Source organism: Brachypodium distachyon, chromosome 4 (genome assembly GCF_000005505.3).
Source record: "Brachypodium distachyon strain Bd21 chromosome 4, Brachypodium_distachyon_v3.0, whole genome shotgun sequence".
Taxonomy (NCBI): Eukaryota; Viridiplantae; Streptophyta; class Magnoliopsida; order Poales; family Poaceae; genus Brachypodium; species Brachypodium distachyon.
This window is the reverse complement of record NC_016134.3, coordinates 31,882,306-31,905,175: the sequence shown is the minus strand read 5'-3', so window position 1 is coordinate 31,905,175 and position 22,870 is coordinate 31,882,306. Positions and strand designations below refer to the sequence as shown.

At 51.9% G+C, this 22,870-nt stretch overlaps 1 protein-coding gene across 6 annotated transcripts; it reads left to right on the top strand.

The window, feature by feature from the left end:
- The first annotated feature begins 825 nt into the window (after positions 1-825).
- Positions 826-12,116, top strand: LOC100825150 (AP2-associated protein kinase 1). Of its 6 annotated transcripts, none has more exons than XR_002966217.1 (10): positions 826-2,058; positions 2,508-2,673; positions 2,757-2,807; positions 2,942-3,124; positions 3,344-3,449; positions 3,706-4,442; positions 4,728-5,300; positions 10,343-10,450; positions 10,532-10,757; positions 10,855-11,414. XR_002966217.1 is itself a non-coding variant. In XM_010239695.3 (7 exons), the coding sequence occupies exons 1-7, from the start codon at positions 1,580-1,582 to the stop codon at positions 5,097-5,099; spliced, it is 2,094 nt and encodes a 697-aa protein (XP_010237997.1). In that variant the 5' UTR covers positions 826-1,579; the 3' UTR covers positions 5,100-5,567. The 6 variants fall into 6 exon arrangements, 1 of the variants encoding a protein (XP_010237997.1); XR_002966214.1 differs by having other exon boundaries at positions 10,830-11,414; XR_002966215.1 differs by lacking the exon at positions 10,343-10,450 and having other exon boundaries at positions 10,830-11,414.
- The last annotated feature ends 10,754 nt before the right edge of the window (positions 12,117-22,870 follow it).

Below are 22,870 nucleotides of genomic sequence, written 5' to 3'. Positions count from 1 at the left end.
ACATGTACTTTTTTTGAGAATTTTTTGAACTTTTTTCGATGGAGTTTTCATAGTTTGCACCGTAGAGGTGGTTTTCACCGGATATTTCGCCGTACATATATGTGCCAATTTCACTTGAACGGGGAAGAGATACCAAGATCAAAATGATACATGCAACATTGATCTACTTCATCCCTCATGACTTTGATGGAGTAGACCATAGGGATAGTGACATACATGCATAGTCCATTTTTTTGCTACATCGATCATGGTGAAAAATAATTGGTAAAGTTTAATATGAGGAGTATGCCATATCAAATATATTATCTACCTATGAATGAGAGTTAACCTTAAATAATATAGTGCACCAATAAACATTTTCTAAACCAGTTAAATAACAGAATTGAAAAAAACAATACATGAACAAACAAAGTGAAAATTGTTACAAGGTATTGTGAAACAAAGTCTCCCAACACAAAAAATATTATATACTCCTAGCAAACCAAAGATTTGTTAGCGAGACACATACCGCAACGACGTTTCTAAAGGCTGACAATTGCAATTGCCGTGAGAAATGTAAGCAGATCATGGTGAGGACCATTCAAGTCCAAAGCTAAGCCTTTTTTGATTGACAGAAAATTCTTCCTACCTTATGAAGACTGAAGTGTTCTGTTAAAATTCAAAAAAGACCTGATTTCAATTTCAAGAAGATAAAGAAAAGAAAAGAAAAGAAAAGAAGAAGACTATGACTGGAGTTGGTAGCAAACACAGAACAGAACAAGCGAGTATTGCCCGAGAGAGTGATGTATGTTAACGCGGAACGTGGGAGCGAAACGGTCTCCCGTCTCCCACGCGTCGTCCTCCTCCCTTCCCTTGCGACGGAAGTGAGAGACTTGCCGTAACAAACAAATCTTTCCTCTCTCGCTCCCTTTCTTCCTCCTCCTGCTCTCGCTCCCCGTCACGGCTCACGCTGCAATTGCAAACCCCTACGACAAATCCTCTGCCGCAAAGAACCCCTCGACCCCGGAGCCTCTGGATCGAGAGGCAGAGGCCGGCTGAATCCCGGATCCTACGGAAAGACAGGTTCCTTCCTGCTCCTCCGAGGGAGGCGGGGCCGGGGTTTGTATGTTCTTGGCCGCACGTGATCCGTTCTTGATCCCGGGCTGCTCCTTTCTTTGGTTGAACCGGTTGGTTGCGTGGGTATAACTACGCTGCCCACAGGGTCTCTCGAGATCTCTTCTTCCGTTGTTGCTTTGTCATGTCGGCTGGCCATTGGAGATAAGGTGTTTGGTGTTTGGTGGCACAGGGCGCTGGGCAGTTACCTAGCTTGGCTAGCTTCATTGTTTCTTCTTGGTACACAGCCAGATTTGTTGATCTTTTGAAAGATAAGGATGTTTGATTGTTGCGGTATCTGAAGGATAATCACGCTGCTTGCGACAAGCCCATTACCGATTGTTGTTTTCTTGTTTCATGCTTGGTCCTGCTCGGATGGATGTATGGATCTTGTTGATGCGTAGCCGTGAAGCATAAACCTTTGCTAAGTGGGGATAGATCACATAGGAGATTGCTATTGTGACTTGTGGGGATCAGTAATTAAATCATGTGGAGACCGTTCAGACAGCTAATGCCCAAAGAGCATTCTGGGCCTTCTGGCGGCCTCGAGGGCCGAACCATCGATGTTGGCAATGTAAAGGTCCATGTCCGGGAAGCCATCGCTGAGGGAGGGTTCTCGTTCGTGTACCTTGCCAGGGACCTTATGAACCCGGCAAGGCAGTATGCGCTCAAGCATGTCATTGTCCAGGACAGGGAGTCCCTGGACCTGGTCCAGAAGGAGATCACGGTGATGAGGTCACTCAAGGGGCACCCCAATGTGGTCACGCTCGTTGCACACGCGATACTGGATATGGGCCGTGCGAGGGAGGCGCTGTTGTTGATGGAGTTTTGCGAGAGATCACTGGTTTCCACCTTGGAGAGTAGAGGTGCAGGGTTCTTTGACGAGGAGCAGGTTGTTCTAATCTTCCGAGATGTTTGTAATGCTGTCTTTGCCATGCACTGCCAGACACCACCTATTGCTCACAGGTCTGCATTTCATATTCTGACCTATGGAATTACTCTGTGAAATGTGTACAGCAAGCAGCTCCTTATCTTGCATGCTTGTTGGTGCCTTTTTAATGATCATTTTCACGAACCTCCTGCTTTGTTAGATCGCATGAGTCTAGTCATCTGACAAACAATGAAAAAGGATGTGCTAGTCATCTTGAGCAGAGCATGACATCTGTACCAATAATATCGTAGTGCTTTATGCTGCAAAGCCTGAAAAACTAGATATGGACGCACGGACCTTGTTGTTCCGAGATGTTCCTTAGATACAGCTTTTCTAGTCAGTCTTGATTACTTTGCTTCTTCTAGCTTGCATTGGGTCATTGTTAAATTTCCTTATTTTACTGTTGCCAGTCTGAACCCTCAAGAAATTGCTAGGTCGATTTTCATTTCAGATGCATTGCGTTGGATGTATTCTTTTTGTGCAGGGACCTAAAGGCTGAAAATTTACTTCTTGGTGCTGACGGTGCATGGAAATTATGTGATTTTGGTAGTGTCTCAACAAACCATAAGTGCTTTGATAAACCAGATGAGAGGGGCATTGAAGAAGATATTATCAGAAAGCATACCACTCCTGCATATAGAGCTCCTGAGGTTTAAATCGAATATACCTATTTTGAGCTCTTTCTCAAGTCTTTGACGTATTTACTTACTGTAAGCTTGTTTACTGATTGCAGATGTGGGACTTGTACATGAGGCAAATTATTAGTGAGAAAGTAGATATATGGGTAAGCTACCCCTGCAGTCATTACACCAAAAAAATCAGTTCCCTTATTGCCTGCCTTTCTATTGAGTTGGTGGTACTTTGTTGTATCTAATTAATTCTTAATAACTGCGTAAGCTAAGCTAGTGATCTTTTCAGGCTCTTGGATGTCTCTTATATAGAATCTGCTACTTAAAGTCAGCTTTTGATGGCGAATCAAAGCTCCAGATACTCAATGGGAACTATCGTATCCCGGAATTACCGAAGTACAGTTCTTCCATTACAAATCTGATTGAAGAGATGCTTCAGTCATCTCCAGATGCCAGACCGGACATTACACAGGCAAGGGCTTTGCTTGATTGGTCACTCACTTCCATGAATTTTGGTTGGTCTTAATTAGTGCAGATGACTGAAAGTTTCACTTCCGTGAATTTAGGTTGGTCTTAATTAGTGCAAATGACTGAAAGTTTCACTTCCGTGAATTTAGGTTGGTCTTAATTAGTGCAAATGACTGAAAGTTTAAGGCGTTCTATTTTAATATTGATGCATGCACTGTTGTAGGTATGGTTTCGTGTTAATGAATTACTTCCTCTGGAGCTGCAAAAGGATTTGCCTGTCGGATCCCCGTCTGGATCAGCATTTGAATTAAATATTACTGATGATGAAGGTTTGGCTTCTACGATCTTGTCCTTTTGAAGAATTGAAGCCACTGCTGTAAGCATGGTTTCTTGTGTTTTTGTTACTTCTTAGGTGTATCTAGAGAAAAAGTAAGAAATGCTGCAATGTGAAAGCTGCAAGGATGCCAAGGAAACACCATCTTTTTATAGTAGTCGCTCATCTATTTGTTCTAGGTCTCAGTGGTTTTTCTTTTTATGATAATTTGATCTGCTATGTTTGATTGATAATCACTATGTATTTTTCAGCACTGAGTCGGCTGCCCCAGGAGAGCTCCCCTTCACCGTCAACAGACAGCATGAAGAATACACCCTCCAAAGATCCTTCCAGTTTGAGGTCACAAGGGCCTTTAAAAGTTGCAGAGAATAAGGGTTCTGTGGGTGCATTTTGGTCGACTCAGCATGCACAAGAACTAGCATTTACGGATGACAAGGGATCTGCTCCTAGTCAAGAGCCCATACATGAAGCCACATCAAAGCAACCGCATGCAAAGAACCAGAACACACCACGTAGTACATACAGACAATCTCTCTCTGCATCTGTTGACAGTTCTCCTGGGGATTTTGAAATTAGGTTTTCTCCGAATGGTTCCGAATATGGTCTAGAGAAAACCAAAATCACGAAAACAGACGGTAAAACCAGTGCACAGACTGACACTTCTAACTCCTTTGTGGCTGACTTCGATATTGTTAAAGCAAGCTCGCCTTACAATGCCAGTTGTTTAAATACGCCAAGTAAATTGAAAGAACATCAGCTGGAGACTGAAGTAACTTTACTCAAGGAGCAATTGAAGATAGCAAACTTGGAGAAGGAAGAGATTTCACTGAAGTTTGATAAATTATCAGCCATTTGCTCCTCTCAGAGGCGAGAGATACAAGAACTTAAACAAGCCCTAGCCACAGCTTCTGCAACACTGCCAGTTAAGGAGTTCAAAGAAAACTCGAAGGGGGTAGTCTCCCCACAAACTGCAAGCCTTGACACTCCGGTATGATTTCTCCTACATCCCTAACTAAGCTTCTCACTGTAGTCGATAACATTCAAGGTTCAGCTTTTCATTTCCTGGCCCGGTTAACTTAGCAAAGGGCAAAAATTTAACAAAAATACAGAAGTGGAACTGGCCACCTTGGCCAAGTCTGTATGGTTGCTATCTAATCCAGTTTTCCTAGTACATAGTCATAGCTAATCAACCCTTGCTGCAAAGATTATGAATCATTAGCAGCATTTCTCTTTTTTTATATATGTTAGGGAGCTGATGCATTGCTTTTCACAGCCAAGGGAGAAGATTGCAGGAACCCCACCAGAGCTCCGGCAAGGCCTATTTACATCAAGTCCAGGGACACCGAGCCCAGATCCGAAGCCATGGTCAGCTTTTCCTGAAGAGCCTAAAGCTCAAGCGGCTATGAAGAGTGCCCACCCGAGGTCGGTCCGAACCCTGAGGGCATCAAACAGTAACAAAGTCAGCTCGCTGGGACAGTCGAAAACAAACCCTGGTGCTGACCCCTTTGCCTTTGGTCAAGATAGCTTTAAGGCTGTACCTTCTGAGATGTCAAATTTGGGGAATGCGTCCCAGTCTCCGAATACTCTGAAGGCTGAAGTAAAGAAAGATGCACCTTACCAACCAGCTGGATGGACTGGGTTCTAATGTGCTACTGTGCATAAGGATACCACATGTCCAAAGAGACTATATTCCAATAGAAGTACAGAAATTTGGTCCACCCACTGTATCATAATCATATATATTGTCTGTTCAGAGGAAGCAAAAATGCAAAATGAGTTGGTAGATATGGTATTGGTGAGGTGGCATGTTGAAGAGGCCATCCTAGGGACGCCGGAACTGATGTAGGTATGTTCTCTGATGCTTGAATTTGTGTTGCAAAGGCATCCTACTGTAACTTAGTGCTTGTGTAAGTTGGAACTTGCAAATATTTCTGAGACCTGTTCTGTCAGGCTGAACAATATTTGGTAGATATTAGAAATACAAAGAGGATTTTTTCTGTAGTTGAAGCTTTGTTTTCTGGTCACATGCTACTTATAGAGATGTATTACAACCATGTGTTTCATTTGCATAATAATATGTAATGCTGAGAATCCTGTTCTATTTTGGGGTCAACACATACATCTTACAAGCATGAAAATCTACTTTTTTCTTCAGTTCTCCTTGTACTGATGATGTAACCTGTTGGCTGTAACCTGTGTGTGTGTGTGTGTGTGTGTGTGTGTTTTCCTGGCCCATGTGGCTGCCTTGGCCCAAGAGGCCCATTTCTGCGAACCCTAACTTAGTGTATAACTGTTGGCTCCTTTCTGGGAGCCCTAACTAATAGAGAGAGAGAGTTCCACACCTCCCAGCCGTCACTTCATGGTATCAGAGCACAGGTTGCTGATGGTGGAAATGGAAGAGGTGGCGGCCATGGGGTACTCATTGGTGGATATCTGAGAGGAGGTATGGAAAACATTAGAAACAATGTATTCTGGGAAAGGGAATGTGATGCTTATGGCACAAATTGAAGATAGAATAAATGAGTTGAAGTAGGGGGATAAGTCAGTGATCGAGTATGTGGCAGAAATACAATACTTGTGGGCTGATTTGGATCACTATGATCCTCTAGAGTTGTCACATTCAGAGTGTGTTGCTGCTGCTAAGAAATGGATAGATCGAAGGAGAGTAATGAAGTTTTTGAAGGGGCTCAATTCTGAGTTTGAAGGAAGGTGTGCTGGATTGTTCCACCAACCAGCACTCCCAGTGATGGCCCAGGAGGAGGTAAGGTTGAAGTTAAAGAAGGATGGAGAAGCAACTCCGTCCCGTTCAGCCTTCATTGCAGCAGAACGTAAGGAGACAAGGGAGTGTTATAATTGTGGACAGATAGGCCACCTAAGTCACTATTGTCCATAACCACGCAGAGAAATGCGTGGAAGGGGGAAAGGCCCTAGCAGAGGTGGATCCTATAGAGGCAGAGGCAGGGGCTATTCTAGTGGCTTCGTCCATGTTGGTGTTCTAAAGCAAATCTTGCAGCTCCAGAAGAAGGAACATCAAGTGCTTCTCAAGGGGAGTCAAAGAGGAAAAACGAGGACAACAACTTTGGGAACTTCACTCACTTTGCCTACATGGATGAAGGTAATGTTGCAAATGCATCCATATTCACACACAAATCATGCCCAGATTGGATACTTGATTCTGGAGCATCCAAACATGTCACGGGTAACTCAAAGGAGTTTGAATCATACATTCAGCATCCACCTACACACAATGAAACAATTCAAATCGCTGATGGCACCTCTCAACCTATAAAGGGACTTGGAACTGTTCAGTGCACTCCTGTCATTAAGTTATCATCGGTTTTACATGTTCCAGCCTTCCCTGTAAATTTGGTGTCTTTGAGTGCTTTGATTGATCAACTAGATTGTCGAATAATTCTTGATAAGAAGATGTGTTTGATTCAGGAGATGATGATTGGAAGGAAGCTTCGGTCAGGAACCGGGCGTAAAGGATTGTGGTATATGGACCGTGAGATGCCCAGCACTAGCGCAAGTTTAGTACTAGCTGCAATACTAGGTGAAAAGGAAACAACGTCAATGATCCATCACTGTCGGATGGGGAATATGGCTTTTGATAAGATGTATGAGGTGTTTCCTGGTGTAATGTGTGGGGTGGACAAGAGAAAACTCAAGTGTGATGCATGTGCGTATGCAGAACAGACGAAAACTTCCTATGCGAGTAAGGGGCTTAGAAGTATATCCCCGTTTATGTTGATTCATTCAGATGTGTGGACATGTCTTGTTGTCCCTGTCAGTGGTATGAAATATTTTGTGACATTCATTGCCTGCCACACTCGTATGACGGATGAGGTGTTTAAATGTTTTCAGGATTTTTATGCCTTTGTGAAAAAACAATTTAGCGTGCAGGTACAGATGATAAGCACTGATAATGATGCTGAATATGTGAACCATCAATTCGTGGCTTCTTGTCATCTCAAGGTATACAACATTAGACCTCTTGACCTTATACCCCCCCACAGAATGAAGTTGCAGAAAGGAAGAATCGACACATTCTGTTAGTGGCTCGGTCACTCATGTACACCATGAATGTTCCCAAGTTTTTATGGAGCGAAGCTGTAATGACTGCAACATACCTGATCAACCGTATGCCTTCAAGGGTGATTGGCATGAAGTCTCCGTGTGAGATGCTACTAGGGGAAAACATATTCCTGGTTCCCCCAAAGTTATTTGGATGCACTTGTTTTGTTAGAAATCATAGACCATCAGTTGGAAAACTGGATCCAAGAGCACTTAAATGTATCTTCATTGGTTACCCCGCAGGACAAAGAGGTTACAAATGTTGGAGTCCCGCTGAACAGCGAAGATTTGTAAGCATGGATGTTACCTTCCGAGAGGCCGAGCCTTTTATGGGGAGAAGACAGATCTCAGTGCCTTATTTGAAGATCTTGACCCTCCCAAGTGCATAGAGGATTGTCAAGAGGGGGAGAATACATCCAATGCTAGGGAAGAAGAACAACAAAGAATGCCAATAGTGGGATCCATACCAGTAGATGTTGAGGAAATTGAATTACCAAATGCCGAGAGATGGCCAAGACCGAATCAAGAGAATAACCTCCAAGTGTACACAAGAAGGAAAAGGTCTATGGAAGAACAGGTGCAGGGGAGCAAGGAGAAGGAAATCAGCTTCAAGGGGGAGCAGCATGAAAAAAATCAAGAGCCCGAGATCTCATTTGGAGGAGGCCAAACTTCAGATGACACAAGTACTAGCATGGACTTGCCGGTTGCCTTGAGGAAAGAAAAACAAGGACTAAGCATGACATAAGTAACTATGTTTCATATGAAGCGTTGTCTTCATCATATAAAGCTTTTGTTGCATCACCTCAAATTGCTACAATACCAAAAGACTGGAAAGAAGCAAAACAAGACCCAAGATGGAGGGAAGCCATCATGGAGGAATTAGAGGCTCTAAGGAAGAATAAAACCTGGGAGCTAGCATATCTTCCAAAGGGAAAGAAGGCAGTTAGTTGTAAGTGGATCTATACGGTAAAGCAGAATCCTGAATGAAAAATTGAAGGATACAAGGCTAGACTAGTGACCAGAGGGTATAGTCAAACTTATGGCATTGATTATGATGAGACATTAGCACCGGTGGCAAAAATGAATACTGTGAGGATTCTAATATCTTGTGCTACTAATTTTGGTTGGCCACTACATCAACTTGATGTTAAGAATGCCTTCCTACATGGTGACTTACAAGAGGAGGTGTACATGGAGATCCCACCTGGGTTGCAGGAAAGGTATGTCGGCTGAAGAAATCCCTCTACGGTTTAAAGCAATCACCGAGGGCCTGGTTCGACAGGTTTAGAAAGGCTGTATGCAGCATGGGGTATGGACAATGTAATGGTGATCACACAGTGTTTTATAAGCACTCCGAACAATATATCATTGCCCTTGCTGTCTATGTTGATGATATCATAATTACAGGAGATAATGAGCAGGAGATAGCAAGATTAAAGAAATGTCTAGGTGAGGCATTTGAAGTTAAAGATCTTGGTCGGCTAAAATACTTTCTTGGTATAGAAGTTGCCAGGTCAAAGAAGGGAATTGCTTTGTCTTACAGAAAGTATACTTTAGATCTTCTGAGTGGTATGGGAATGCTTGGATGTCGGACAACTCCAACTCCAATTGAGCAAAATCATAAATTGGCTGCTCAGCTAGGTGAGCCTGTTGACCGAGAAATATATCAACAACTGGTTGGTCAACTTCTATATCTGTGCCATACAAGACCAGACATTACATATGCTGTAAGTGTTGTCAGCAGGTATATGCATGATCATAGGAGTGGACATCTTGATGCTGTTCCACAGAACAAGAGCAACTTCCCCTCCACTTAGGGTGTGTTTGGTGGACTGAGCAAACCCAGAAAATCTCTCCTCGTCCCACTTTTACCACCTGAGAGCGTGTTTGTTAGGTCGGGTGGCCACGCAGGGCTAAGCCCACCTAATACAAAAAAGAGCCCTCAGCCTGGGCCGGTTGTGAAGCAGAAAACGAGCTTCGCATGTGAGCCTGGCTGAGTTGAACCCAAAAAAATATCTCGCTCAGCCCCGCGCTAGGACACCTCGCGCACCCCTCCATCCTCGAATTCCTTTCCACCACCTGCGCCTCCCCACCCGACCCAGCCGCCACTCCTCCCACCCCCAAATCCCGTCGCCGCAACGGGTCCTCGCCTCGTTCGACGCACGCCGTCCCGCCGTCCTCACTGTCCCTCTGCACGGCATCCACGCATGCATCTGAGGTATTATAATAGCTGTGTTATCTCCCTCTGTTTCTTTGCAATAATCTGTGTGGATTACAAGTGATTTGTTCAGATTTTAATGATGTGGACAGTAGGGTTTTATTCTATGCAATTGTATGGATGATAATGAATATTTGCTATGTCATGTTTGTTTCATTCCATTGTGTGAAAATAATTTGTTTTGGTTTCTTTAGATGGATGATTTGGCAAAAAACGTCATCAACTAATCATGAAAGCAGCCGGCCTTGCAGCTGCATTGGGAGCTTACATGATTTTTTATCTCAAGGAGAGCTAGAAACCAAACTCCGATGTTATTAGGTCATAGGATTGATATGGATATAGCTAGGGAATCTAACTTGAGATATATCTATCATTCTACCGACACAAATTGCTCAAATCAGCTAAGAATGAAAAGAGCTCCCTTTTTTCGCTTATGCAATTTGTTTAGGGAGAGAGAATTATTGAAAGATAGTATCCATACTTCCATTGAGGAACAAGTAGCCATGTTTCTCCTGAGAGTTGGCCACAACACAAGGTTTCGAGCTCTTCAATCGATTTTTAGAAGATCTATTGAAGTAATAAGTAGGTATTTTAAGGCTGTGTTGTATGCTGTTGGAGAGTTGTGAGGTGAGATGATCCGTCCTCCCTCCACTAATATACACCCTAAAATTCAGGAGAACACCCGCTTCAATCCTTACTTCAAGGTAACCTACTTTTATTTGCAAAACTCTATATATTTATCTCGTCCTCCCTCTGCTCTTCATACTTACATATTTATGAACTAGGATTGTATTGAAGCAATTGATGGAACACATGTCATGGCTGGAGTCCTAGCAAAAATCTCGGCCGCCTTTAGGGGTAGAAAAGATGGTACTACCCAAAATGTTATGACTGCGGTAGACTTTGATTTAAAGTTTATCTATGTACTTGCTGGTTGGGAGGGGTCAGCCCATGATGCCCTCATACTTGCGGATGCCGTGCAGAGGGATGATGGGTTGTCACTTCCTCCGGGTAATAATTTAAACCTACCAGCCACATATTTCTCAATAGCTTTTGATGTACCTAATAGTTGGAATTTCGTAGGAAAATTCTATCTTGTTGATGCCAGGTATGCCGTGAGACCGGGTTTCCTTCCACCATATCGTAGGACAAGGTACCACTTGAAGGAGTATGGTGCAGGGAATCATCCTGAAAATTACAAAGAATTGTTCAACTTGAGACACTCTTTTTTAAGGATAACAATTGAAAGAGCTTTTGCCGCGTATAAGAACCGGTGGAAGTTTGTGTACAATAAGCCATTCCATCCTTACAAGACCCAAGTAAAAGTAGTAATAGTTTGTGCCATTCTTCATAATTGGATCCTTCAATTTGGGGAAGATGAATATTTCCCACCGGTGGAGACATGGGAACCCGAACCCATCGATGAAGAGCACCACGACATTGCTTACGATAATCAAACTTGGAAAGCAAAGAGGGATGAATTTGCACAAGCGATGTGGGCGAATAGGGGGGCAGCACTCATTTGATGTATCATGTTGTACAACTTGCTGGAACTTGCTGTATTATAACAATATGGTGCTGGAATAACTCATTTGTGTGCTGTAATGTGTTACTTTAGTGCTGGAACTTGCTGTAATATAACAATATGGTGCTGGAATTACTTGTTTATTGCTGGAATATGCTTTTTGGTGCTGTAATGTGTTACTTTAGTGCTGGAATTACTTGTTTATTGCTGAAATATGCTTTTTTGGTGTTGTAATGTGTAACTTTAGTGCTGGAACTTGCTGTAATATAACAATATGGTGCTGAAATGTGTTACTTTAGTGCTGGAAATACTTTTTTAGTGCTGAAATGTGTTACTTTAGTGCTGGAATTACTTGTTTGCTGCTGGAATGTCTTTTATTGCTGCAAAACATGATATTATTGCTGCTGAAATATGTCTTTTATTGATGGAACTATTTTGGTGTAGATGGCTGAAATTGAGCACGAAGTTCCGGATGTAGGTGCTACAAAAAAGAAGGCTACGAAGGTTATGATTTGGTCCCCTCTCATGTCAGCATGCATGATGCGATGTCTCGCCGACATAGCAGCGAAAGGTGTGAAGACCGACAAAGGATTCAAAGAGATCCATATTGCACAAACAGCAAAAGTTTTGACCCAACTCGTCGGTTATGATGTGACAACCACCCAAGTAACCAATCATCTCCGCAAGTGGAAGATCAGGTATCAAATAATCGAGAAATTGAGACTTCTAAGCGGTGCACTTGGTTATTTGGACGAATTTCCTATATTAGCTTTTATATATTTTGGTGCTGTTGACATGATGAATTATGTACTGGAGAGAGCATTGGTAATATATCATTTGCGGTATTTTGGTTGTGGCCGCGCGGGGCTCCGGCCCCGGGGGTGCATGGGCACCCCCTTTCTTGGTTCGGCAGTGGGCTACGGGGATCGCTCTAGCGATCGCCGGCGGGGCCAATACAAAACGTGAGAACGCGTCGGGAACGCTATCGAAGGCACATGGACGCAATCTATACCCAGGTTCGGGCCACCTTGCGGTGTAAAACCCTACGTCCTGCTTGTCTGAACTTGTATTACTGTGAAACAGAAGGTTTACAAATTGCCGAGGGAAACCCTCGGGTGGTCACTTTTTGGCTAAGTGCTCTTTGCCACTTTTGGCTACTACTTGCGGGGAACTGCTTGTTCGCTGAATGCTCCAACTGGAAAAAGCCCTTTGACCGTTGGCAGGGGTCCTCCTTTTATAGCCAAGGGATACCACAGGTGCCACGGTGCATGATTTACAAGTGGCGAGCAATCAGTTTGGGTAGCTCCTCCCTGGTGCGCTGGCATGCATGCATGGACGCCAACCCTGCGGCTAGGGGTCTAGGCCCTAAAAAATAGGACTGGACAGCCACTGTTCGTCCGACTAGACGGATAACGCCCCTTTTGTCGGCTCATTAAATGCGCCGTGCGCCTCACTCCTTGCCCTGGCGCAACTGCGCACTGGGCGTCCGTCGCGCGCCCACGTGGCGTTGTTGCCCTGCTTGCTTGGCCCCGCCCTCACGGCGGGAACCTGCGCTCGGAAACACCTCCTCCCGGAAGTGCCTTCCCGGGAGGTGCCCAGGCGGTAATATTCCCCGAAGCCCCGCTAGCCCTTCCGGGCTGGTAACTTGCCGGGCAGCCTATAGGTTGCCGCCCGGGGTGAGATCCTCCCGGGAACTTAGCGGTGCGACCCACGCGTCCTGCAACGGTAGTACCCCGGGTGCCACTGGTGAGACAGTAGCCCCCGGGCGTGGGCCGGCAACACCGGTTCCCGGGCGAACTTTTCCCTGGTCGGTTGCCGGGCTACGCCCCAACCGGCGCGTGGGTCCCGACTCGCCTCGGGCCGGCGTCTCTTCGCCATCCCCAGTACCTCGCCGTTACGGACGGAGTGGTGGGCGCGTGATTTCCGCCGTAACCTCCCCCTTAAAAAGGGAAGTTAAGGCCACTCTCCGCATTATCCTTTGATTAGCAATTACCCCAGCACGCCCATAGGGTGCGGAACCGGCCATTACGAAACGGCAGGGTGCTATAAAGCTTTTATTGTTGCACAGAGGGGAAAACACTTTGCTCCCCAGCCTTCGCCTTCCATCTTCTTCGCCTCTTGCGCCCAAAAGCTCTGCTAGCCCCTGCCTCCGCTCCCCATGGCGCCCCCCACCACAAGGAAGGGAAAGAAACCGACAGCCGGCAAGAGCGAGGCGGCCGCCAAGGCCGCCGCCGACAAGGACCAGAAAAAGCGGGCGATGAGGGCCACGCTCACCTTCTATCGGCCCGGCTACAACGGCGAGGCGCTGGCCAAGATCCGGCACGCCGTCGCCTCCGGGTTCAATGAGCACGGGGAGACTCTGATCTTCCCCGCGGGCACCGACCACTAGGAAAACGACTTCCGGGTGTTCGGGCGCTTCATCCTCACTAGGCTGGTGCCGCCATTCTCACTGTTCCTCCACACGCTTATGGAGTCATACCAGTTGCGGGTGGCGCAACTCCACCCCACATCTCTCTACCTCCTAGCCACCTTCCAGTTTCTTTGCGAAGCATTCGTCGGGGTAATGCCGTCAGTGGCACTGTTCCGGCATTACTTCTACCCCCGGATCGACAACGCGAATGCGATGTCGTCGAGGGTGGTGTTCCGCGCCCGCGACCGGATGAAATCCGAGTTCATCGTCCGGTCGGAGAAGAAGATCGAAAAGGAGTGGCAGGGCGACTGGTGCTGGGTCCGGGTGCAAGACCCCGAGGAGTTCATCCTCTCACCCATCGAGCTGCCGCAACCCCACAACGGTTGGCGGGACCGGTACCACCGCGACGCCGATCTCCTCCCCATCGTGGAGAAGATCAAGGCTTTGCGGCTGGCAGGGCTCACCGACGTTGATGTGGCGCGCACCTTCATTACCCGGTGCGTCGCCCCACTCCAATTCCGCTCCCGGCCCACGTGGATGTATACGGGGCCCGGGGACAGGACACACCTTCATCGCGACGGCGTGGACCGGGAGTCCCTCCAAGTGTGGGTGAAGGGGATTTCCGGCGAGAACCTTCCTGCTAAAGGGTTCTCGCCGGGGGTCATCTCCCTCCATGCCGGCGTTGCGGCGCTCAACGACATCGTCGCCTCCTTCCCGCCCTGCAACGAGTGGGGATTGATGGATGATACCCCCACTCGGACCCCGCACGCTCCCCCGCCGGCGCCTCGCGGGAAGCAGGTGCTTGAGGGGAGCAGGGGTGAGTCAGAGATGAGCTGGCCGTCCCTTCGGTCTTCGGACGACGAGGCGGGCCGGCCTGCTGCGCCCCAGGCAGTCATCATTGTGGACGACAACGAGGAGGACTGCGACGAAGCGCCCCTGATCGTGCAAAGATCAAGGGCGCACGCGGCGGCCGCGGCTACCTCCTCGGCAGCTGCAGCGGCAACCCCCTCAGCGGCGCCCACCGGCTCCGCGGCGGCGGCCGCCCTGGGGGCGTCCGCCGGCACCTCGGCAGTGACCACACCTGTGGCGGTTGCCGGAGCCATGGCGGTGACCGCCCCAGCAGCCACCGCCAGCGGCCCGTCGGTGGCTACCTCAGCAGCAGTTGCTGGGGCCGCGGCGGCAGCCACACTGGCGACGGCCCCCGTTGTCGTGGCGGCCTCGTCGTCGGTGCCCGCGGTGCCCCGAGCTATGGCAACCCCACGAGCACCCACGGCCCCGCCTGCTCGGGGAGTCTTCCGGGGCTTCGCGCTCCGTCGCAACCCCCTGAAGGCTGATTCGTCTGCGAGCGGCAGCAAGAGGGAGAGGGACGACTCCCCGCCTGCCGCGCTGGGCAAGAAGGCTCGCGCGGACCCGACCGGCATGGGGGCCGGTGGCGCCGCCATCGCACCTTCCAGCGACCCAGCTCCAACGGAGGTGGTGCCGGCAACAGGTATAACTCCTTCCTGCCTCCTTTCCTGTATTTCCGATTGTTAGTTAATCACATAACCGTACCTTCTCTTTTCGTAGGCGACACTCCGCCCGCAGCAAGCTTCTTGGAGACCCCTGCCAGGACGGAGGAGGAGGTGGCGGTTCCCTCCGCAGGCCTAGCAGCCTCGCATGGTAACCGTCCTGAGCCCCCGCGTCGATCTCTGGGTAAGTCCTTTAGCTTCACGCTCCTTAACTTTCTCGCTGTTGCAGGCCCAAGCTCGCCTGCACCAAGAGAGGTCACTACGATGGTTGACCTCGACGCTGACGTCGAGGTTACGGGAATGGCGGAGGGGCCGGAGGCAGCCCCCGCACCTAGCCCTGTTGCGCCGGCTGCCGCAGCAGCGGTAATCGCTGCCGCCACAGGGGCGGCGTCCGGCGACGCGCCAGCGGCCGCGGACGCTGCTGGCGCGGATCCTTCTGCCGCTCAGCAGGGGGCTGTCCCCGTCGGGGGGGCAACCTCACCCGCCCCGTAGTCCCCGAGCGCGGGTGAGAGGGAGGTCGCCGGGGAGGAGCACCAGGGTGCTTCGGCTCAAGCGGTCGACCCCCTGACCAGCTCTACGGTGGCAGCGGGGGTTTCGTCGTCATCGGCCGCCACCTTCGGCACCGGGGGCACCGGTTTCTTGACGCTGTTAAGGACCAGCAGCTGGACTTCGTCACCTCCTTCAACGAGGTGAGGGAGCATCACGAGATCGCCAAGAGCCAGCTTGGCGAGCTGCGGCAAGCCGTGGAAAAGGAGCGGCAAGAGCTCTCCCGGCTGCGGGAAGAGAGGCGCCTCGCTAAGGAGGAAGCGCGCCTTGCGCAGGAAGCCTTGGAGGAGGCTGCTACACCGGTCGTCCCGGAAGAGGAACTCCACCGGCGACTGGAGGCTCTGCGCGCCGAGCTCCAGGGTGCCCTGGATTCCCTGGCGACAACCCTGGCGGAAACCAAGAAGGAGCACGCTGAGGTGCTCGCTGCGGCCCAGGCCCGGATCGACGAGAAGAGCGATCTGACCGCCAACTATCGCGGCGAGATCCAAGGCCTGCGCGTCAAGTTGGAGGTGCAGACCAAGGCTACGGAAGACGCGGTAACGGCGGCAGTGCGGCAGGAGGTAGAGCTCAATTCTGCCAAGGACAGGAGGGTCCGACTCGAGACCGAGCTTGTCAAGGCCGGCGAAGACAATGTGGCCAAGGCTCGGCTCCACCACGGCACGCTGATCGGGCAGCGGCAGCTGGAGACCGAGAAGCTGCTCAAGATCGCCCAGGAGCTGCGCGATCTGCAGCCTAGGTTCGGGCTGCAGGCAGCGGAGGTGGACGGCACGGACGTCTCCACGCTGATCCCGTTCTTCTCCGACTTGGCGGGGAAGCTCGGGGCGCTCGACGTCTGGATCGCCAAGTTTGGCGCCAACGAGGTTGACAACTGCGCCCAGGAGGTTGCCGGGACGATCCTTCCAAGGGTACACCTCCGGGACCCGGAGTTTCCCTTAGAGACGCTGCTGGACGCCTGGTCGGACAGCGAAGACGAGCCCACCGACACACAGGCGGTGAGTGGGTTTGTCGACGAAGTGGTCGAGCGGATGCAGCGGAAGCCGGACCCCGAGCCGTCCCCGGAGCCCCCGATGGGAGACGCCCGCAACAAGTTGCCGCAGCTCCCAGTCGGCCCTTGCTGCTTTCTTGTTTATCTTCTTTTGTTTTCGTCCTGCAAGTGTGGCGCTCTGTGCCGTTTGAACAATTACAGTTCCATTAGTTCATGTAATCATTCACTACTTAGTTAATCAAGCTCTTCAGTCCTGCTTAATCTTTGTTCCTTGTTCCCGTGGCTGCCTCGCGGGGTGGATCCCTTCGCCCTTGTGTGTTGTGCCTCGTGTTGCCGGGGACTCACGTGCCTCACCCTTGACCAGACCAGGGACCCGGGACGGACCCGCAATGCCGACCTGAGGTCAAGCAGCGGCGGCGAGCCACTCCACTTGCGGGGTAACTACTCCAAGCCATGCCCTCCCGGGACGGACCCGGAAGCCGCACGGGGAGTGCACTCCCCCCGCAAGCGTCCTTTTAACACCCCGGCCACACGCAGGTTTCAGGGCCACACTTAGCGAAGCAGCGTCCAGTTACGTTTTAGTTTTCAAAGAGTTCAACGTTCGGGTTCAAGCACTTAGCTTGTCGTTTGGTCGTGCACTCAGAACGTTCGCTGGAGGTGTACGCCCGGTACATCGCCCTTGATAAAGCATGTCTGAGGGATGCGGCGGGAACACCGCGGCAGGATCGCCGCCGGCGACAAGCGCCGCCGACGATGCTACCACCGCGTCTCCGCACCAACCCTCGCCTTTGGAAGAGCCACTGCCTTTCGGAAGAACCTGTTCCAAGGGATGCAGCAGGGACGTCGTGGCTTCCTCGCCACCACCGGCAACCGCGGGTGGCGAGGACATCATGACGTCCCCGCAGCAGGCCTCGCTGCTTGGGGAAAAACTTTCCTGAGGGGCGCAGCAGGGATGCTGTGGTAGGCCGTAGCAAGCGGCGGATGCCGGCACCGGCGCCATCACAGCGTCCTCGCGACGACCCTCGCCTCTGGAGGGGTGCGGCAGGGACACCACAGCAGTGCACCCGTCGACGCTTAGCGCTGATGGCATGCACTACCATAGTGTCTCCGCGGCAATCCTCGCTCCTTACAGAGATACCCTCTGGAGGGATGCGGTAGGAGCACTGCGGCAGTGCACCCGTCAGCGCCGAGCGCTGATGGAATGCACACCACAGTGCTTCCGCGGCAGCCCTCGCCCCGGAGCCACTTGCTAGAGGAGGTGTGGCAAGGACACGGCGACAGGGCACCCGCCGGCGCCGAGCGCTGGTGGGATGCACCACCACCGTGTCTCTACGACGCCCCTCGGAGTGGGCTCGGTGGGGGATGCGGCAAGGGCGCGATGGTAGTGCACCCGCCGGCACTGGGCGCGGGTGGCATGCACTCCCATCGCGCCTCTGCGGCACCACCCGCCTTCGCGGCCTCTTCCTTAGCCCCGCTCTGAGCCGTTCCAAGGCCGGGGCGCCCCCTTTTATAGGCGCTGGGGGGGGGGCTTGCCACCACGCGCGCCGAGTCAAGGCGGCATACGTGGTGCCCCACCCCTTAGAGTGCGGTACAGTCCTCGCCACTCCGCATGCCAAGCCGCTGTGGCACACGTGGCGGCTTCCTCCTGAATCAGGGGCCTCAAAGTGCGGCGAGTCCCTCGTGGTGCGGTCACTCCACACCACAAGGCGCTGCTACATGCCGCGACTCCTGGGCGGTCCACGGGCATTACAGTGCGCAAGATTCCCACTTTACCCTGTACATTAGATTCCTATCGAACCCGAGATGCTGCAAAAAATTTTGAAATTCATGAAAAGCACAAAGCAACAGTATGAGCAGCACTGACAACGCTCCTGCCTCCCAGCCCCCAGGCATAGAGGGGTCGAAACCAAACTTGATTGTGAGCACTTTCATTCCCAGACACAGCGAGTGTGTGATGCACGTTGCGGGAAGCCTGGCAACTGCATGCCCCGCGCCGGAGGGATCCGGCAACGGGTTTTCGTTTTCGAGGCTCCGGCAGCCCCCTGCTCACAACCAAGTATGGGAAGAGATTTCTGTGCACCTAGGGCAGGAGACAGAAGTGAAAAGGACATGCAAATAAAACGAGGCAACCAAACATTCAGGAAACAACACTTATCTTTATTCACAATAACCAGTGGTTCACAAACGGGGGTTGCCCGGCTACACTAGTTCAAGAGGTATGCATCGGCGGCATCACCTCAGGGTCGGGCTCCGCCGCTTCACGGGTAGAACTTGCGCAAGTGCTCAATATTCCAGCTATTTTGCACCGGCAAGCCTTCTTCGGTTTCCAGCCGGACAGCCCCGGCCTGGTCACCTGCACTACCCGGAAGGGGCCCTAACATTTCGGAGTCAACTTGTTCCCGGCCTTCGTTCCTTGTATCCAGCGCAGGACAAGGTCTCCGTTCTCGAGCCCCTGGGGACGCACTCGCCTGTCGTGATAATGACGGAGTCCCTGCTGGTAGCGCGCGGCTCGCACAGCAGCCCGGCATCGAAGCTCTTTGATGAAGTTCAGATTGTCAACCCTTTGCTCATGTTGGCTGGAGTTGCCGTACGCGCGTACCCGGGGAGATCCGTGCTTGAGCTCGAGGGGCAGCACCGCTTCTGCCCCGTAGACAAGGGCAAAAGGGGTTTCGCCCGTTGCCCGGCCAGGTGTGGTCCTAATTGACCACAGCATGGGCTGGATTTCATAGACCCAGTGTTTCCCGTGGCCTCTGAGCTTGTCAAAGGTTCTCGTCTTGAGCCCACGCAGTACTTCCGCGTTGGCTCGCTCCGCCTGCCCGTTCCTCCTCGGGTGAGCAACGGACGCGAAGTGTATCTTGGTGCCGATGTCCTCGGAGTAGGCCTGGAACACCGTGCTCGTGAATTGCGTGCCGTTGTCGGTGATGATGCCGTTAGGCACGCCAAACCGGCACAGAATGCCCTTGAAGAACTTGATAGCTGCTTGGGCGGTCACCTTCCGTACCGGTTCCACTTCCACCCACTTGGAAAACTTGTCGATGGCCACGAGCAAGTACTCGTAGCCGCCAACTGCTCTTGGCCGCTTGCCGACGATGTCCAGCCCCCAGATCGCGAATGGCCACGAGGACGGGATAACCTGCAGGGCTTGCGCCGGCTGGTTGCTCTTCTTCGCATGGAACTGGCAGGCCTCACACGTCTTCACCAGCTGCTCCGCGTCGGCTAGGGCCGTGGGCCAATAAAAACCGTGGCGAAATGCCTTGCCGGCCAGCGCCCGGGAGGCCACATGGTCGGAACATGTGCCTCGATGTATCTCCTCCAGCAGTGCGCGCCCTTCATCTTGGGGAACGTAGAGGAGCTTGACTCCATTTGCACGCCTGCGGTAGAGGTCCTCATCTACCAGGGCGTACATCTTGGCTTGCCGGGCCACTCGCTCCGCGGCGACGTCGTCTTTCGGGAGAGCCTCCCCCTTCAGGTAGCGGGCGATTTCTATCGCTCAGGGAGGGATCTCCCTGCCAATGCATGCCGCTACTTCAGCAGCATGGACCCCGGCCGTTGCGGGGTTTCCTTCGGTTGCCGGAGGGGCTTCCCCGGCAACCGGCTCGATGGCGACTGAGGGTGTAGCTTGCCTGTGCCAGAACACCCCCGCCGGAGGCTTCCGGCGCTCTGCTGCCATCTTGGACAGCTCGTCAGCCGTGAAGTTGTCCTTCCGCTTGACGTGCTCGAATCACAAACCCTTGAACTTTCGTTCTAGCTTGCGGATTTCCTCCACGTACGGTGACATATGTGGGCAGTCATAGTCCTTTTTAACCTGGTTGATCACGAGCTGGGAGTCTCCGCGAACAACCAGGCGCTTGATATCCAGTGCGATTGCCGCCCGCAACCCGGCGAGCAGCCCTTCATACTCTGCCGTATTATTGGTGGAGTTTGGGAAATTGAGTTGGACAGCGAACCTCAATTGTTCTCCCGTCAGTGACTCGATGACGACCCCGGCGCCGGCTCCCTGGAGGATGAACGCGCCGTCGAAGTAGAGGACCCAGTGGCCTTCGTCCAGCTTGCCCGGCAGGCTGGACTCCGACGCCTCCTCCTCTATACCCGTCGACGTCCACTCCGCGACGATGTCCGCCAGGGCCGCATTCTTAATGCTCTTGGAGTTGGTGAAGTGCAGATCAAACTCCGATAGCTCCATCCTACATTCGGCCACTCTTCCGGTGGCTTCACGGTTAGTGAGGGCTCGCTCAAGGCAGAACCCCGACACCACCGTGATGCGGACGCGAGCAGGATTCCCAAGAGGAGCTTCTGCACCTGCGGGTACCTTGTACGGGCGTCGCGCGGCACCGTGCTGACGAAGTACACTGGGTGCTGCATAAGCCGCTTGCGTGGTGCTGTAGTTGCCGGCTTGGGGGCGGTCCCCAGGTCCGAGGCGGTTGCTGGGGGCCGTTCAGCCCCTTGCCCCGCAGCCTCAGTCCCCGGAACATCTTCCTCCCTCTCGGCAACCAGCACCGAGCTGACCACTTGGTCAGTCGCTGCCAGGTAGAGTAGCAGCGGCTCGCCCGGCTTGGGAGCGACGAGGATGGGCGGCGACCTCAGGTATTGCTTCAGATCCCGGAATGCCGCCTCAGCCTCGGGGGCCCAGTCAACTGGACCCTTCTTCTTCATGACTTTGAAGAAAGGCAGGGCGCGCTCACCCAGCCTCGAGATGAAGCGGCCCAGCGCGGCAACACAACCGTTGAGGCGCTGAACATCCTTCACCATGCGGGGAGCCTCCATCTTCTCGATAGCTTCTATCTTGCATGGGCTGGCTTGTATCCCCCTGTGCGAAACCAAGAAACCCAGAAGCTGGCCCGAGCCTACACCAAAGGTGCACTTCTCAGGGTTCAGTTTGAGTTTGATCCTGCGGAGGTTATCAAACGTCTCCCGCAGGTCATCAATCAGCGAGTCCCCACGCTTTGACTTGATGACGATATCGTCCATGTAGGCCTCTGCGTTCCGGCCTAGCTGGGGCACCAAACACTCGCGCAACGCGCGCTGGAATGTTGAGCCCGCGTTCTTCAACCCGAAAGGCATGCACGTATAATAGTAGCAGCCAACCAGGGTGATGAACGCCGTTTTCTCCTCATCTTCGGCCGCCGTCTTAATTTGATGGTAGCCGGAAAAGGCATCTAGAAAGCTTAGCAAGTTACAACCAGCGGTGGAATCAACTATTTGATTGATACAGGGTACAAGAAAAGGATCCTTGAGACATGCACGGTTTAGATCGGTGAAATCTACACACATGCGAAGCTAATTTCCCACCATGGGTACTACTACAGGGTTAGCTAACCAAGTGGGGTACATAACTTTCTTGATAGCCCCTGCAGCCTTGAGCTTGTCCACTTCTTGCTTGATGAAATCCTTCCGCTCCTGTGCTTGCCGGCGGATCTTCTACTTGACGGGGCGGGCGTCTGGACGCACTGCGAGTCGATGCTCAATCACCTCCCTAGGGACTCCGGGGAGATCCGACGGCTCCCAAGCGAACACGTCGGCACTCCCCCGGAGGAAGGTGATGAGGGCGCTTTCCTATTTGGCGGTAAAGTTTGCACCGACGTTGACAGTGCGCTGCTTGCCGCCGGCTTGGAGGGGCAACTTCTTCACCCTGGCGGCCTCCTCCCGGAGCTTCTGGCTCTTGCAATGGGTTACCGCCATGAACTTGATCAGCTCCGGCCGACCAAGGATCCTATTGTAGGGCAACGGGGTATGCGCCACGTCAAACACTATGTGCTCGGTCCTGAACGCTTCCCGGGACCCGAAGGTCATAGGCAGCGTGATGCGCCCCAGGGGGCGCACGATCCCGGGGTTCACTCCCCGAAACAGGTCGGTGGACTTCAGCTGCTCTACCGGCAACTGGAGTTTCTCCATCAACCTGGCGGACAGGAGGTTCAGCCCCGCTCCGTTATCCACCAGCACCTTGGTCACCGTCATGTTGCTGATGATCGGTGAAACCACGAAGGGTATGACCCCTGAACCCAGCTGCCAGGTTGGGTGATCGTCGGCACTGAGGTGATCGGCACATGCGACCACCTCAGTGGCTGCTGCGGCTCTGCGTCCGGCAACAACGCGCACACGTCGCGGGTGAGGCGCTTTACCGCGACGTGGGATGGGAGAGCGTAAGCTCCC

Bases quoted from the DNA above. Each gene is read 5' to 3' on its own strand.
- LOC100825150 (XM_010239695.3), top strand. From the start codon at position 1,580: ATGTGGAGACCGTTCAGACAGCTAATGCCCAAAGAGCATTCTGGGCCT. The intron at 2,674-2,756 runs GTTTAAATCGAA...TACTGATTGCAG, and splicing joins CTGCATATAGAGCTCCTGAG to ATGTGGGACTTGTACATGAG. The intron at 4,443-4,727 runs GTATGATTTCTC...TGCTTTTCACAG, and splicing joins CTGCAAGCCTTGACACTCCG to CCAAGGGAGAAGATTGCAGG.